The 18,722-nt window shown below is 33.1% G+C and overlaps 1 protein-coding gene across 2 annotated transcripts in view; it reads left to right on the top strand.

The window, feature by feature from the left end:
- Nucleotides 1–18,722, top strand: part of Lov (jim lovell) — a 303,156-nt gene that overhangs the window by 270,166 nt on the left and 14,268 nt on the right. For both annotated transcript variants that reach the window (XM_064047460.1, XM_064047462.1), the window contains 2 exons: nucleotides 15,981–16,526; nucleotides 16,581–17,113. In XM_064047460.1, the coding sequence (XP_063903530.1) occupies nucleotides 16,078–16,526; nucleotides 16,581–17,113 (982 nt within the window). In that variant the 5' untranslated portion in view covers nucleotides 15,981–16,077. The remainder of the gene's footprint in view (nucleotides 1–15,980; nucleotides 16,527–16,580; nucleotides 17,114–18,722) is intronic.

The raw sequence follows: 18,722 nt of genomic DNA, 5'->3' as shown, positions 1-18,722 counted from the left end.
TTTTTTGGTAACTGGTTTGATTAAATAAAAATCACACTTAATACATAGTAAAAATATTAATTCATTTATGAAGATCGGCTTTGATTTTGGATTTTTTTTCAGTTATTAAAGCCTCCTTGGAGCACGTTTTCTATACAAAAAGTGTAAATATAGATCTCTCCATTGTTAGAAAACCGTATAAATTCCAGTTCTTTTCAAAAATTACTTGCGTACGTTATAACACAAAACAAAATAATAAAACGTAAAACGTACAAAATAAGCTTGTTGTTACTTCATGGTTTGCATACAAGAACTTCACTGAAAGTTTTGTTTATAAGCAAACTTCTCCAGCTCGAACGTATTTATTTTTTGTTGAATTATATTACTGCCATTACAACTTACACTATTTTGTTTCACTTAAATCCAGTTTATTTAAAAAACTAAAAATCAAATGAAGCTATTAAAAACGACGACACAAAATTAGGTGAACAATTTTCAGTTCCTGCGGCCCGTGCTTTGAGCTTTCAGTCACCGTCTTGGCACGTGTGAACAGCTCCTGACGGTGTCGCTAGCGCCCTCTGTTTTCGAAGTCCCGTTCTAGAATTTCTGCTCATATTGATAATGAGAGTAACTTATCAAAATTGCTTTCTAGTGCGAATCTTGAATGTGAAGATTTTAAAATATGGAGGCAATTTCACTAAGGTTAATAGCTTGTCTAATTAAAAATTTAATGAAAAATTGCTGCACTAAAAAAATTGTTTAGACGAATTAAACCGAAAATTGTAAAGTTGTTTGATGTAAGAAAACCGAGGATTTGTTTTGACATAAAAACGTGAGTTCCCCATACTAATTTTCCTGCTCGAGCTTTGAGCTTTCAGAACCACGTGTTGAAATAATCGCTGCAGCTTGACGCTGGCGCACTCTGTTTCCAAATCTGATCCCTAAACTTTAGGCATATTGACAACATGTGCGTTATTGGCTTAAACAGAAATATAAATGCGACTTTCGTGTGATCAACAAACAAAAATCTTCAAAGTCTCAAAAAACCCGTTATCACCTCAACGATATCGCCGCACAAAAACTTCCCATTCAAGTGGTGCACCACCAATTAATTGTATTTGTCGTGTCGAATCTACTCGTTTGTGTTTTTAGCGCTCTAAAATTCGTCTGTTTGTGAAATATGTGAAAATGTACGTTTCTTTTGACTACGGGCGCGAATAAACTTGCGTAAATTCGTAAATTTAACTTTGTGTTCTCTGGAAGTTGCGGCATTTATCCACACTGGGGAATTTGTGAGATTGGGAATTGTTTTAGTTGACGATGAATTTTGTGGATTTGGACGCGCCGAAAAATTCCGCGATGTGCTAATTATTTATAAATATTTGGCTTGTCTGGAGAGAAGTCTTGTTAGGGATCGCCACGCGAATGCTCGTTTTTAACTAAGTTTTAACTGGAGGAGGCGGGAAGTGGGATTTATGGTCGGCCAGGTGAAGCGAAGGTACAGTATTTCTGAAGAAATTTGGAAACAGAGGTAGAGTTGCTCTGAAAAATAAAAGAATCGTTAGTATCTCGGTAGTCTTTCGTTGTGATCAGTGGTGAAAATAAGTAACCTCCTTATCACAGTGTGCTTAAACCGATTGAAATGATATGGTCCGTATTAAAATCAAGAGTACGTCGAAATAACAACAATCCAAAATTTATAACATTTATAGTAGAGGCATCTATATCCCGCTAAGAATGCAATAAAAGTATCTAATTCTGTTTCCAAATATCTTTAGAAACACTTTAAATGTTGTGTCCAAAAAATAAACAAACATTTTTATTGGAAGCTGTCAAAGGAGGAATAATTTTCCCGTTTTTCCGAATTTTTCATAGCTACTTCGCTCCTATTGATCGCAGCGTGATGTTATACAGCCTATAAATAATACGATAAATGGACTATACAACACAAAAATATTTTTTGAATTCGAACCAGTAGTTTCTGAGATTAGCGCGTTCAACCAAACAAACTCTTATATAACATATAAAACATAATTTTTGATTTGGTTCTCTTAGTATTTAGTCTGAGGATTGAAAATATATTTTAAAATACCTACCGCTTTGCCATCACCATCTAGAACCAACTCTGATGATAGTTTGGAAGACGTTTTCTTTAATTATTCGTAATATCACTGCTCTGTCGCCAAGTTCGTAGACAAATGATGAATTTGGAAATCGAAGAACGAAATACTTACAAATCCATTCCGGGTTCTCCATCTCTTCCAACCCTTTGCAGAATTACCTATATTTACAACATCCGGCTTAGAGACCGTCAAGTAAAGAATTTCAGTAACACGCCTAATTGGAAGTGGTCATAAATAAAATCTTGGAAAAACCCATCCGCATGACTAGAAAAGGTCGGTACTTATTTACCTGCATACTGCCAATCACCAACTGTATTGAAATTAAGATTTTCACCCATGACCACCAACAATGCAGCAATGAATGCAAAAAATAGTTAACTGTGCCAAATATGAAAAAATATGCATATAATATAAGGTTATAACATGCCGGTAACTATTTTCATCTATGCCGTAACATTTTAAACAAAAGACGATCTTTGTGAAATTTTAGCAAAAAATTAATGTATTTAGAAAATCCTGCGTAACCTAACAGTTTTTATATGTAAACTGATTATTTTATGTCAAGCAAAAAATTTATTCCTTTGATATTTTTCATCAAGTCACAAATAAAAAAGGTTTTCCTCTTGTTAACCCAATCCGGGAATATATTGCATACATGAACATATTTAAGTTGCAATTCGAAAAATCGTTAATCTTTTTAGAAAAGTAAAAGCCAATTTTGGCACTTTAGAAAAGTCTAGAATTAGTGATCCGTGTTTCCAAATTTAGAACTGTTGAAAATTATTACACTTAGTTTTTATTTGATGACATAAATTTTTTGTCTAATTAGTTAAATTTTGTAACCAAAAATTGTCAAGTTTATTACTGTTCACAAATCTAAATGAGTTGAAAAAATTAGACTGGCAATATTTGTTAACGTTTTAGGGGTAGAAACATTCCAATTCTAATATATTGTATGTACTCTCCTACACAAAAGTATTCTCGGTACCCAGCAGCCAGGGATATTAGTTGTCCGCCTCCTCTTTGGGGGTTTCCATAATTCCATAAATACTTAGGTACACAGATTAAAGTGTGACAAGGATTAAAATTTCCTGATTTGAAAGTTCTGCTCGTTTCGAAGCACTTTACGGAATAATGTACATACTGCAAAGTGATTTTTGAAAGAAAATGAATAAATTAATTACGGGTAAATTTTAGATGGCCAGTGGTATTTTTTATTTACAGATCAAACTTTTTCAAATTTCATTTTCTTCAAAAATGGTCTAAGTTTATTTAGACCGTTACAATACGTCCTTAGCTTACGCTTGAGAAGTAAAAAGTATAAATTTGGCATACAGTAAAACATAAGTACGATTTTAAATAAAAAAGGAATGTTACAAATTAGTTAGGGGTTACTTTACATATCTATATTTAATTTGATAAAACGTCCAAATTTTATGACACATCACTGATCTAAATTCACGTTATATTACAAATAAACAATGTTTTTTTTGTCCATAATGTAGTATCTAATAAATCCATAAATCCACTTAATTTTTTTTTTGGTTGTCTGTGAACAAGTCTCAATTTTTTGAGGAATTTAATAATATGCAATAATCTTGCATTGTTTTATTAAAAATTCATACATTTACAAATATTTCCCGAGTTTAATTTAGGAAAGTGTTGTAATGGGTTCCATTTGACAAATGTGTACTGTGAAATTCGGTTCATAATTATTAATTATGAACACGAAGATGTCAATAATTTTTTTTCTCTTATCCTTTCGGTTATTTACAATTTTGACGAGTAAATTGAATTCAAAGTGTGTGAAATAATACGCTTTCTACCTGTCGTCGATTATTTTCTTCTTTTTAATCATACAAAAGATTGACATAATTATATTTCTTTTGATATCCACCAAAAACGCGATTACAACTTTTCAAAAAATTATTAAATATTTTGAGGTAAGGTTCCACAAGAATTTTTTTTTTACAGAGAATTAAAAATAACAGATTTATTTGTGCTTCAAGGACAAATAATGTCCTGTCAAAATAAATTTAATATTTTTTTATACAGTGTTGCCACATTTGCCAAAATTAGTGTTATCTTGGCAGGTAGTAGCCCCGCCCACCCACCCTCTGTTTTCTTCGAAGGTATCTCATTTGCCAAAATCAGTTTTATCTTAGCATGTACTAGCCCCGCCCAGCCACCCTCTCTGTTCAAAGAAGGTATAATATTTGCCAAAATCACTCTTATCTAAACAAGTACTGATGACTAACTTTTACAAAAAATAATCAATGCAGTTTTGCGATGTTTCAGTTTTTAAGTTTGGGGTTTTCCAATTCCTAGATTGTTCGTTTCTCAACGTTTCGAATTTTTAGTCGCCCGATTTTTTGATTTTTCTACAGATCAAACAAATCTAAAAACTGAAAAATCGAAAGTTTGAAAAACAAAACTATCTAAAAATGGAAAAACCAGAAGATCGAATTGTTGAAAAATAAAGAAATTCAAAAATCGAAAAATCGAGGAACTGAACTATCGAATAATTGGAAATATCGAAAATTTGAATAATTAAAAGATAAAGGAGTCGAAAATTGAAAAATTGCCACATTTGCCAAAATCAGTTTTACCTTAGCAGGTAGTAGCCCCGCCCACCCACCCTCTCTTTTCTTAGAAGGTATGTTATCTGCCAAAATCACTCTTATCTTAGCAAGTACTGATGACTAAATTTTACAAAAAATGGTCAATGCAGTTTTGCGATGTTTCATTTGTTAAGTTTGGGGTTTTCCAATTCCTAGATTGTTCGTTTTTCAACGTTTCGATTTTTTAGTCGCTCAATTTTTTGATTTTTCTAAAGATTGAACAAATCTAAAAACTGAAAAATCGAAAATTTGAAAAATTGATAAATATCTAAAATTGGAAAAACCGAAAATTCGAAGGATCGATAAATCGAGGAACTGAAAAACTGAAAGATCGAATTGTTGAAAAATTAAGAAATTCAAAATAAATTCAAACATCAAAAAATCTAAGAACTGAACTATCGAATAATTGGAAAAATCGAAAATTTGAATAATGAAAAGATAAAGAAGTCGAAAATTGAAAAATTGCCACATTTGCCAAAATCAGTTTTATCTTAACAGGTAGTAGCCCCGCCCACCCGCCCTCTCTTTTCTTAGAAGGTATCTCATTTGCTAAAATCAGTTTTTTCTTAGCATGTACTAGCCCCGCCCACCCACCCTCTCTTTTCTTAGAAGGTATATTATTTGCCAAAATCACTCTTATCTTAGCAACTACTGATGACTAAATTTTACAAAAAATGGTCAATGCAGTTTTGCGATATTTCATTGTTTAAGTTTGGGGTTTTCCAATTCCTAGATTGTTCGTTTTTCAACTTTTCGATTTTTTAATCGCTCGATTTTTTGATTTTTCTAAAGATTGAACAAATCTAAAAACTGCTAAATCGAAAATTTGAAAAATTGAAAAATATCTAAAATTGGAAAAACCGAAAATTCGAAGGATCGATAAATCGAGAAACTGAAAAACTGTAAGATCGAATTGTTGAAAAATTAAGAAATTCAAAAATCGAAAAATCGAAGAACTGAACTATCGAATAATTGAAAATATCGAAAATTTGAATAATTAAAAAATAAAAAGTCGAAAATTGAAAAATTGGCACATTTGCCAAAATCAGTTTTAACTCAGCAGGTAGTAGCCCCGCCCACCCACCCTCTCTTTTCTTAGAAAGTATGTTATCTGCCAAAATCACTCATATCTAAGCAAATACTGATGACTAACTTTTACAAAAATGATCAATGCAATTTTGCGATGTTTCAGTTTTTAAATTTGGGGTTTTCCAATTCCTAGATTGTTCGTTTTTCAACTTTTCGAATTTTTAGTCGCTCGATTTTTTAATTTTTCTAAAGATTGACCAAATCTAAAAACTGAAAAATCGAAAGTTCAAAAAACAGAAAATTATCTAAAAATGGAAAACCGAAAGATCGAATTGTTGAAAAATAAAAAAAATCAAAAATCGAAAAATCGAAGAACTGAACTATCGAATAATTGGAAATATCGAAAATTTGAATAATTAAAAGATAAAGAAGTCGAAAATTTAAAAATTGCCACATTTGCCAAAATCAGTTTTATCTTAGCGGGTAGTAGCCCCGCCCACACGCCCTTTCTTTTCTTAGAAGGTATGTTAACTGCCAAAATCACTCTTATCTAAGCAAGTACTGATGACTAACTTTTACAAAAAATGATCAACGCAGTTTTGCGATGTTTCAGTTTTTAGGTTTGGGGTTTTCCAATTCCTAGATTGTTCGTTTTTCAACTTTTCAAATTTTTAGTCGCCCGATTTTTTGATTTTTCTACAGATCGAACGAATCTAAAAACTGAAAAATCGAAAGTTTGAAAACAGGAAATTATCTAAAAATGGAAAAACCGAAAGATCGAATTGTTAGTTTCAAAAATCGAAAAATCGAAGAACTGAACTATCGAATAATTGGAAATATCGAAAATTTGAATTATTAAAAGATAAAGAAGTCGAAAATTAAAAAATTGCCACATTTGCCAAAATCAGTTTTATCTTATCAGGTACTAGCCCCGCCCACCCACCCTCTTTTTTCTTAGAAAGTACGTTATCTGCCAAAATCACTCTTATCTAAGCAAGTACTGATGACTAACTTTTACAAAAAATGATCAATGCAGTTTTGCGATATTTCAGATTTTAAGTTTGGGATTTTCCAATTAATAGATTGTTCGTTTTTCAACTTTTCGAATTTTTAGTCGTTCAATTTTTTGATTTTTCTACAGATTGAACAAATCTAAAAACTGAAAAATCGAAAGTTTGAAAAACAGAAAATTATCTAAAAATTGAAAAACCGAAAGATCAAATTGTTGAAAAATAAAGAAATTCAAAAATCGAAAAATCGAAGAACTGAACTATCGAATAATTGGAAATATCTAAAATTTGAATAATTAAAAGATAAAGAAGTCGAAAATTGAAAAATTGACACTTTTTTGTTCGTTTTTCAACTTTTCGAAATTTTAGCCGCTCGATTTTTTGATTTTTCTAGAGATTGAACAAATCTAAAAACTGAAGAATCGAAAGTTTGAAAAACAGAAAATTATCTAAAAATGGAAAAACCGAAAGATTGAATTGTTGAAAAATAAAGAAATTCAAAAATCGAAAAATCGAAGAACTGAAGCACCGAATAATTGGAAATATCGAAAATTTGAATAATTAAAAAATAAAGAAGCCAAAAATTGAAAAATTGCCACATTTGCCAAAATCAGTTTTATCTTAGCAGATAGTAGCCCCGCCCACCCACCCTCTCTTTTCTTAGAAGGTATGTTATCTGTCAAAATCACTCGTATCTTATCAAGTACTGATGACTAATTTTTACAAAAAATGATCAATGCAGTTTTGCGATGTTTCAGTTCTTTTAAGTTTGGGGTTTTCCAATTCTTAGATTGTCCGTTTTTCAACTTTTCGATTTTTTAGTAGCTCGATTTTTTGCTTTTTCTAAAGATTGAACAAATCTAAAAACTGAAAAATCGAAAGTTCGAAAAACAGAAAATTATCTAAAAATGGAAAAACCGAAAGATTGAATTGTTGAAAAATAAAGAAATTCAAAAATTGAAAAATCGAAGAACTGAACTATCGAATAATTGGAAATATCGAAAATTTGAAAAATTCAAAGACAAAAAAGTCGAAAATTGAAAAATTGCCACATTTGCCAAAATCAGTTTTATCTTAACAGGCACTAGCCCCGCCCACCCACCCTCTCTTTTCTTAGAAGGTATGTTATCTGCCAAAATCACTCTTATCTAAGCAAGTACTGATGATTAACTTTTACAAAAAATGATCAACGCAGTTTTGCGATGTTTCTGATTTTAAAGTTTGGGGTTTTCCAATTCTTAGATTTTTCGTTTTTCAACTTTTCGGATTTTTAGTCGCTCGATTTTTTGATTTTTCTAAAGATTGAACAAATCTAAAAACTGAAAAATCGAAAGTTTGAAAAACAGAAAATTATCTAAAAATGGAATAACCGAAAGATCGAATTGTTCAAAAATAAAGAAATTCAAAAATCGAAAAATCGAAGAATTGAACTATCGAATAATTGGAAATATCGAAAATTTGAATAATTAAAAGATAAAGAAGTCGAAAATTGAAAAATTGCCACATTTGCCAAAATCAGTTTTATCTTAGCAGGTAGTAGCCCCGCCCACCCGCCCTCTCTTTTCTTAGAAGGTATGTTATCTGCCAAAATCACTCTTATCTTAGCAAGTACTGATGACTAACTTTTTCAAAAAATGATCAAAATTTGGAAACATTACGAGCTTACTTATATGCACAAGGCAGGAATTTTGAATTTTTTTTTTCAAATTCCCCTTACTAATTTGTTTATTATTTTTCTGAGTGTTCTGAAACTCCCGTACATAACGTACTGAAGAGTTAGTCCGCCATTTTCCAGACACCCGGTATATTCTAGTACAGTCGCGGAAATCCAAAGTGGCAAATCTTGCTTTTAAATCCACCATCGGATCACCATAAAAATGTTATAATTTCTGTCACATAATTATTGTTAACAGAGGCAGCATTGAAAGAATGATCACTGATAAAATGCCATTAAACAATAATTGACAGAAGTTAATTTTGTAAAGTCAAATTTAAATTTCCCCGACTATAGATTTAGAAATTATTGTTATTGGTTTTATAAATTTCACAATGGTTTCTCAATCGTTCTATCTAGTGCAGGCCACCAAAAATCTGGCAAGAGATTTCATTTAAATAATTCCTAAGTAGTTTTGGTGAAGATTTCTTAATATTTCGTGACGCAAAATTAGTGGAATGAACAATGAAATTATTTTAACAGGAAAAAATTTCAGCTTACAGAATAACGATTAAAATTAATTTTTTTCATCCCCTCTGTAAAGTTATTGACGTCATGGCAAAAATTTTCGTTTGCAATATATGTCATTATTTTTTAAATGTTCATAAAACAAAGAATTAATTTTAATAATAATAAAGATTTGCAATAAAATGATGATTTAAGTGCGAAGGTGTAAGCAGTCGATGTATGCGGAATAATAAATTCCTATAAATATAAATTGTGAAAGCAGTTACGTATCCGTCGCAACCCTCCGCATTTCGTCACCCAGTTGGCAGCGGTCGCGAAATGCCCCCCATTCCAGCCCTGATAAATACGTAATTTATGTCTATGACAAAATTCCGTGTGTTCAAGACAATAAAATATGTAAATAAGTCAGATGCTTGTAAAGTTGGTAACTTATGTGTAATGGTTCCCGTTAATCATCACGAAAATAGAAAGACCTCTGTTCGTTTAATAAATGATAATCCTCCTTTTATATGTTATCGATCGGCCAATTAAATACTGAAATCATCAATGTCAATAGTTAATAGCGTAATTACAATGCCGGTACGTACCCGCAAATTAAACTCTTCATGTTTATGTCCGGCGGACAGACGGGGCGAAAACGGCCGCAGAAAAAATATTGTGTATAAGAGTACGATATCGGTATCGATTGTGCACTTTCGGGATTATAAAACTGTTATCGAATCGACCCCTAATAAGCGATTATGGGAAACGTGCGCGAATATGTCACATACGCACGCAAATACGGGCTTGCATGTCACCGATCGGGCCAACGGTTCGTGACTCTGTTCATATGAGTTTTATTCTAGGAATTTAATATGAATTTTGATCGGTTAATTGTTTACATGATTTGTGTGTGTGTGGCGTGGAGGGAAATTGACCCCGGGGCCGAAATCGATGCGAAGAGACGTTTAAATGGCACAGTCGGTAGGATTACGAAATGAAAAACTACTTTCAAACGCGCTCTAGTTTTTTTTTTTTTCGAAAACAGTGACCGGTGTAGTTGCAACAGCTTTTTTATGTTTATTTAATTGTAATTAATTCCGCGGCTGTAATTTTAACCTCTCTGATTAATATCATTTTAGAGCCGGATTTTCATTTTAGGGTAAATAAACGTTCAGTCAGTCACATTTTCATCATCACAGAAAATAGTTTTATTTGCCTTCATTTTTAACACGAATGTAAAAAAAAAAACGCTTGTTGTAGAACCGTTTTACAATCACGCGATTCCAACCTCGCCTGCGCCCCGACATTTGTGGAAAATATTCTAATACAGAAATATTTATTTTGTTTATAAATTTAGTTTTTCATTTTTTGTAGCATTGGAACTAACACGTTTTTAATACGAACACAATGAATTTTAATATTAATACACATTCGATAAAAATTCGTAAATATTAGGAGTACTTATATCGAATACAAATCTGCTTTTTTTAGAAGTTAAATTGTTATTAAGAGAATTCTTTATTGGCTACAAAAGAAAATTCTAAAAATGTGGGAATGTCTAGAGATTTATTCTTTCAATAGCATTCAAACAACTTCGTTGAAACTCTTTCCTGCGCATTTCCATGAAAAGAACAATATTCTTTGGTGCCCCTGAGAAGCTAATTTAGCAAAAAAAAATTTGTTGGCATTTAAAAGTGTGTCTTTATATAATATTGATATTCAGTTTATTCAGAAGATTTTGTTCAGTTGTGGCTTAATTAATAATTTTGTTCCTCTACTATGAGCAGATGATTCAAATCAAACTAATTTCTACGTGACATTCTTTCGATGTATAAGCACAAACACTTCAGTTAAGCTTTTTATTAGTGCTGAGAGGACATTTTGTCCAGTTAGTTATCTGCTTTAAACATATTTTACCATTTTTATTAAGCAATTTTTGTATTATTCAAATTTTCGAATTTGCAATGCAGTTTTGCGATTTTGTAATTTCTAGATAAGTTTGGAGTTTTTCAATTCCTAGATTGTTCGAGTTTTCAACTTTTCGATTTTTTCGTCTCCCGATTTTTTGATTTTTCTAAACATTGAACAAATCCAAAAACTGAAAAATCGAAAATTTGAAAAACAAAAAAGTCTAAAAGTGGAAAAACCGAAAATTCCAAAGATCCATTAAATCTAAAAACTGAAAAATTCAAAAATCGAATTGTTGAAAAATTAAGAATTCGAAAAATCGAAGAACTAGAATATCGAAAAACTGAAAAATCAAGAATTTGAATAATTGAAAGATAAAGAAGCAAAAATTGAAAAATCGAAAAATTGAGGACGACAAAAACAAAAATCGAAAAGTCGAAAATTGAAAAATCCAGAAACTGAAAAACCGTAATATTAAAATTTGAAAAATTTGTAAATTTTTAGATTTTTCGGTCTTTCAATGTCTGGATTTTTAGACTTTTAGAAAAATTGAAAAATATAAAAACTGAAAAATCGAAAAATTCAGAAATCGTGAATACGGACAAATCGAAAGTTTGAAAAATGAGAAATTGGAAAATCGAATAAATTAGCAAATCGAAAAACTGGAAAACCTAAAAATCGAAAAAAGAAAAATCTAAAAATCGATAAACCGAAAAAAGTGAAAGATCTAAAAATTGAAAAATCAAAAATTTATATAATCGAAAAATTGGGAAATGGAAAAATTAAAAAACCGAGACAACAAATATTTAACTGAACAATTAAAAAAGTGAAAAATCGAAAGTTGGAGGACCAGAAAGACAATTTTTTTGGTTTTGCGATTTTACGATTTCCGGAATTTTCTAATTTTCGACTTTTCGATTTTTCAATCTCTCGATTTTTCGACTTTAAAAAGAAGAAATCCTTACATCGAAAAGTCGAAAAATCGAAAATTTGTATAATCGAAAATCTGGAAAATGGTAAGATTAAAAAACTGACACAACGAATAATTAAAGAATCGGAAAGTAAAATATCGAAAAACTGAAAATTCGAAAATTCGAATAATTGAAAAAGAAAGAAATCAAGAATTGAAAAATCGAATAATTGAGGACTACAAAGACAAAAATCGAAATTCCAGAAACTGAAAAACCGCAAAAGTTAAAATTTGAAAAATTTGTGAATTTTTAGATTTTTCGATTTTTCAGTGTGTGAACTTTTCGACTTTTTGAAAAATTGAAAAATATAAAAACTGAAAAATCGAAAAATTAAGAAATCGTGAATACGGACAAATCGAAAGTTTGAAAAGTGAGAAATTAGAAAATCGAATAAATTAGCAAATCGAAAAAACTGGGAAACCTAAAAATCGAAAAAGAAAAATCCAAAAATCGATAAACCGAAAAAACTGAAAGATCTGAAAATTGAAAAATTAAAAAACCGAGACAACAAATATTTAACTGAACAATTAAAAAAGTGAAAAATCGAAAGTTGGAGGACCAGAAAGACAATTTTTTGGTTTTACGATTTACGATTTCCGGAATTTTCTAATTCTCGACTTTTCGATTTTTCAATCTCTCGATTTTTCGACTTTAAAAAAGAAGAAATCCTGACATCGAAAAGTCGAAAAATCGAAAATTTGTGGAATCGAAAATCTGGAAAATGGTAACATTAAAAAACTGAGACAAGGAATAATTAAAGAATCGGAAAGTAAAATATCGAAAAATTGAAAAATCGAAAATTCGAATAATTGAAACATACAGAAGTCAAGAATTGAAAAATCGAAGAATTGAGGACGAGAAAGACAAAAATCGAAATTCCAGAAACTGAAAAACCGCAAAAGTTAGAATTTGAAAAATTTGCGAATTTTTCGATTTTTCGGTCTTTCAGTCTTTCAATGTCTGGATTTTTCGACTTTTTGAAAAATTTAAAAATATAAAAATACATAAATCGTGCATACGGACAAATCGAAAGTTTGAAAAATTAGAAATTGGAAAATCGAATAAATTAGCAAATCGAAAACAACTGGGAAACCTAAAAATCAAAAAAGAAAAATCCAAAAATCGATAAACCGATAAAAGTGAAAGATCTAAAAATTGAAAAATCAAAAATTTATATAATCGAAAAATTGGGAAATGGAAAAAGTATCTAGTAGTTCCCACTCTCACTCCACAGAAGATATATAATTAACTCCGCCCACCCACCCCACCTCTATTTAACTGATTAATTTTATCTGCTCAGGTGGAACAATGCATCTTATACTGAACAGAAATAAAATTAGGAAATGGGTGGGTGGGCGGAGCTATCACGTACTAAGTAAGATAAGACTGATTTTGGCAAATCATATACTCCCTAAGAAAATAGTGGGTGGGTGGGCGGGGCTACCACTTACTAAGATAGGACTGAACAATATTAAGAGTAGTCACTAGAATGAAGTGGGTGAGCGGGCTTACTGGTTGCTCATAAAACTGTAGAAAAAAGTTGATCTTACTTAACTTAAATAGCACAAAAAATTCCCACTCTCACTCTACAGAAGATACTTAATTAACCCCGCCCACCCACCCCACCTCTATTTCACTGATCAATTTTATCTGTTCATTAATTCATTTTAAAAAAGAATATTCAGAATGCGAGTGCAGCGAGCACGTTTAGGTGTTAATCAAAATGATTCGTCGATGTCTCTGGGAGGCTAAATTATTAACATACGAAAGAATTTTTTAGTGTCCAAAAAAGGTAAATCTTGAAAATGTTTATGAATCGGTTTTGTAGTTTCAAAGTTAATTGTATAATTAATTTTAAAGTTTTTTCCAAAAATCTAAGTCTGTCTAGGGTAAAAATTCATGACGGATTCATAAACCACAAGTGCAGTAGGATTATTGTTCTATAAGATTTAAGTAACAGTTACTACTGTAAAATTCTGGAGATGACGTCTTCAGATTTTTGGTGGGGATGATTACAGAAATTTTTGTTAGCGTTTTACTGTCTACACAATATTCATAACATACTTATAAAATTTTGTGAATATCGATATTCTGGGGGTCATGAAACGTCGAGAAAATATGAAAGAAGCCATTCGTTGGATGTTTTCTGTATTTTCAGAAAAAAAAATCGTTATGTATATTTTTATCACTGTTATGGTTATAGTTATTTTAAGCGTTTTCAAAATAACTAGAAATAATTGACTAAATCAAACATGTATTGATACTATTCGCAAAATTGTTCCACGTTTAGGGGAAAAACCTCGAATTTGTTTGTTCAAATGTATTATTTCAACATTTTTCCATGAGATAATAAACCTCGCCTACGGCTCGGTATAAACTAAGTAAAGTTAATGTATTTTTTTGTTTCGAAAGGTTTATTAGCTTAATTTATTATTCTTGTTTTTAGATTTTTAACGCATTTATTTTTTTTTTTCTGATTTATTATTCTTGTTTTTAACGCATTTATTTTTTTTCTGCCTTCTGGTATACAGGGTGATTCTTAGTATATACGGAAAACTTAAGAAAAGTCTTCCTGGATGACTAAAAGGAGAAAAATGCATTCTAACTTACCCAAACATTCACAGTTTTGAAGTTACAAGATGTATTATAAGCTTTTTTTAATTTAATTTTTTTATTGAAATTTTTTTCAAAATATATTAATATGAACTTGTATTGTTTCTAGGTCAGCAAAATGCTCCTAAAGTTTTTAGCATTATGTTATGAATTATCCTGTATATACCATACAATGAAATTATTTTCAACTATACTGAGTGTTCTATTTTGAAGACTTAGTTTTTTAAATAGGAAAGGCTACATATTTTTAGATATTTTGATTAACTTCTATATGTATCTGTTATCAACGCAAATACGAATTGTACAGTGTAAAACTGCCTTAGCAAACTCTGGGGTTGAACACCCACGTCTCACGTGATCACTGATTCTTACCGACGTTGGAATGTAGTATAGAACAAGTTTTTGTTCTGAGACTTACTACAAAAAGACTTGGTTTTACCTATACTTTTTTATTGATTAAACTATTATCAAAGTTTCCAGCTTAGTAATTTTAGCGATAAAGTGGTTTTTATTTTTTTGTCATAACATATTTGTTTACTTATTTTAATATGTTCAGAATATATCCAATTATCCAAGTTATATAATGCAATTGTACTCAATTTTATGCAAAAACTGTAGAAAACACTAACAGTTACATGTTTACATTTTTTATTAACATTACATATTATTTTAATTTTTCACTTCAGTAAACTCCAGACAATAATTTTAATTTTTAGTACTTTGTTAGCATATGACAAAAAATTGTTTATCAATTTATGACATGTTATTTTTTGCTTGTTGTACTTTGGAAATGAACGTACGATTTTCGATAAATCATCTTATTTACCACCAACAAAAGCGCATTTCTGGTACCACCTCGGCGGCCTCACAGAATGAATGACGAATGCAAAACCACTTATCCACCCTGGTTCCACGTGTAAGTTAGCCGTTAATGTCGCATGCAGATGTGTTAAAGCTTCAAACCCTTCCACATTTCTTCGAAACCCAATAAATAAATACCCAACAGTACCCAGCCAACTGATATATCTATTCCAGTAATTTACCCGTGCGGCAATATATCGTAGCAATAAATTTCTCAGCTCGGATTATTAACCTCCTTGAATAAAGTCTTTGCCGATAATTTCTAATGGGATATTAGCCCGAGGATTATAGATACGCATGTCAAAATACTTCTTGGAACTCTTAATACCGCAACGTACCGTTCAAACAGGTAGTCGGACACATGTGCATGTACCTGAGCTTTTGTGAAAACCCAATGGCCAACAAGTCGAGTACGTAGATAAGCAATTGTCCGTGGAGATAAGGGGGGAGGAGGGTTAACAGATGCAAATTCTTTAGTTAGTTTGGGCATTCGCATACGAGCACGGGTACTTGGAATAGGTTGCAGTTGTTGAGGCACTTAAAATTAGTGAGTCGAAATTTCGTTACACGTTAGTAGTTAAAGTGAAAGTTCGATTTAACAATTTTTGTATGACGCCCTTTTTTACATCTCTGTTCGTAGATTTTACCAGTTGGCTTTTCTGGTGGTACCGCAACTATTTAACTCTGATTTATTTTTTCAGAAACTCAAAATTCCGTAGGAGACGAAAGAGAATGCCGCCCGCGGTCTGACCTCACCCTCTAGCACCGCTCGCCCTCGCTTAACCTCAAAAGAAAAAAATGACCCAGTCCCACTACTCGTTGCGATGGAACAACCACCAGACGCACATCTTAGCGGCCTTCGACGCCCTCCTCCAGGCCGAGACTCTGGTGGACGTGACGCTGGTATGCGCCGAGACGTCCGTGAGGGCCCACAAAGTGGTCCTAAGTGCTTGTTCGCCCTTCTTCCAGCGGATATTCTCGGAGAACCCGTGCAAACACCCCGTGATCGTGTTAAAGGACTTCAGCGGGTGGGAGGTTCAGGCCATCGTCGATTTCATGTATAAGGGTGAGATCAGCGTGGTGCAAGAGCAGCTGCAGAGCTTGATCAAGGCGGCGGAGAGCCTCCAAGTGCGGGGGCTGGCCAACCAGGACCCCTTCGGGGTCGACAAGGAGTCGACGTCGATCATCAACCAAACGCCGACGCCGTCGACGTCGCCGAACGACTTCGACAGGAACTACTTCGGGAGGTACGTCGGAGCCAAATTCGTCGCGATTGAGTTAACCCCACCGATTTGTTGCAGGTTTCCGACGCCCGGCGTCACCGTCCGCACCCCGGGCGAGCGCACGTCGCCCTTCTCGCCCTTATCCTGTCCCTCCAACTACGAGCCCTCCGTCAAGCTGCCCCACATGTCCCGCCTGTCCTTCCCCGAGTCGCTCCTCCCGCGTCCCGAGTGCCAATCGCCCATTCCTCGGCGGAAGCAGGCGCGGCCCCGCCGTCGGTCCGGCGAGCTGTGCGGCCCCCACGACCCCGCCAAGCCGTCCCCGCCGCCCTCCGACGACGCCACCCCCGAGAACCTGTGCGTGCGGAAGTCGGGCTCGAAGGAGGACAAGCCGAAGGACGACGACAAGACGCGGACGCCGGACCCGTCGGGGAGTCCCGAGATCGACCTGACGCTGCCGGCGGGCGGCGGCGGCAAGGAGTTCAGGTCCTCGCCACCTGTTAGTCTGCCGCCCACCATCAATATGAAGCAAGAAATTGATAACCATTCGCCTCTGCCGTTTCCACCCATGCCGTCGGTTTCAGCGCTTGCCATGACACCTCCGCACAGTAAATGTAAGTTTTTTTGGGATTCTTGCTCGAGGCTGGTAGGAAATGGGTGGCTGAGTCATTCGACCAACGTGGAAATGCTCGCGTAATTGAATGTTGCGGAATTGTTATTATCGGCGGCGTGATGGATGAGGGCCGGAGTGGCGGTAGGGAGTGGGAATATATGACGGTTGTTTATGGGTTTGTGGACACCCTGTGTGTGCTCGACGCGGCGCGGAAGGGACTTCCGGACGGAGAGTACCACCGGTACCGTCGGTGACGCGGAACGCATAGTTAGAGCTTTTGAAAAATATTTCGTAATTTCAGTTCATCGAGCGCCAAAAAAAAAATCTTAGAAGTTGTAGTGCGAAATTGTACTGATATTTACACAGAACTTAATAAATACCGCATTGCGTGTTTGAGGAAATTTTAAAAAGCTTTATTTAATAGTAATTTACTAGAACGTCATTACTTTTAAACACTTATGGTGACGTGATGGTCTTATGGAATTTAATGTTTTACTTTTCTATATGACAAAATGGCTGTATTCTAGCTCTGTTCGAGAACTTTCTCCTGACTCAACCGCGCCTGCGCCGTTCACTCAAAAACGGCACTACCAATATTTTAGGGTAGTTCCCGATAGAGTCAACAATGATCTCTCGAGCGAGTATCAAGCCATGTTTATGTGTATGTTTTGTGTTGTAAATATATCTGTTAGTCAAAAACCGTTATTAAGCTACATACTGATATAACTGAAGCAGCTTAAAAACAAAAATTCGTTTCGTCGTAATTTTAAATCCATATTCTTGGGTTTCATTTTTCAATATATTGATCTTTTGAAGAGAAATTCCCCATATCTGCTTTATTTGGTATTTATTTCATTTTTATGGCCCTAAGATTGCCATTTACGAGAAAATCTCGAAATTTTCGAAAAAAAATATTTACAAAGTTAAAGTAAATTAAAACTTCTTTTAAATATTTTGAAATTTCTTGTCAAAATATATTCTTTTTTACCTTTTTTCGAAATGTTATCATGACCTATTTTATATTCAGTTGTTTGAATAGTTTTAAAAACATAGATCTTTATCAACAAGAAAAAAATCAAACTATGGGGAGCAAATTAAGACTTAAGAAAAAAATTAAAAATAAAACTCCAGGAAAAATTTGTTGCAAATGACAATAAAATTCAGGTTTTATCAAAATTTGTTCTCAGGATTTGTTGCAAAATGAGGGTGAAAATCTGAAACCAAAATAATGAGAGCTTTCAAAATCTCCTTTTATGAATATCTGGATTTCCTCTTGGTTTTCTGAATAAAAAAGACGTTTTTGATTTCTCAAAAGTATATTTATATTATTTTGTGTTAACGAGATGTGTATTATTTTTGTTTTATTTTTGGAAGCTCAAGCTTTTCCAATTATGCGAATTAAGAATTTCAGAAAAAAGCACAAGATATTAAAACTGAAACAATTGAACATAAAGATCTTGAAATTTGGAAGTGGTGAACTCGCCATTTTTCTTGACGTTCTAGCCCAAAAGCCTGAGTAAAGGTTTTAATATTTGTAAATATGAAAAAAATTGAATGTGAAAAATATTTCAGTATCTTCACCCCGAATGCCAAAATATTAAGCAAAAATA

The sequence above is a fragment of the Zophobas morio genome, unplaced genomic scaffold (genome assembly GCF_036711695.1).
Source record: "Zophobas morio isolate AGI-343-1 ecotype UQ-CSIRO unplaced genomic scaffold, CSIRO_AGI_Zmor_V1 ptg000006l, whole genome shotgun sequence".
Classification (NCBI taxonomy): Eukaryota; Metazoa; Arthropoda; class Insecta; order Coleoptera; family Tenebrionidae; genus Zophobas; species Zophobas morio.
This window is presented reverse-complemented; position numbering and strand designations above follow the sequence as displayed.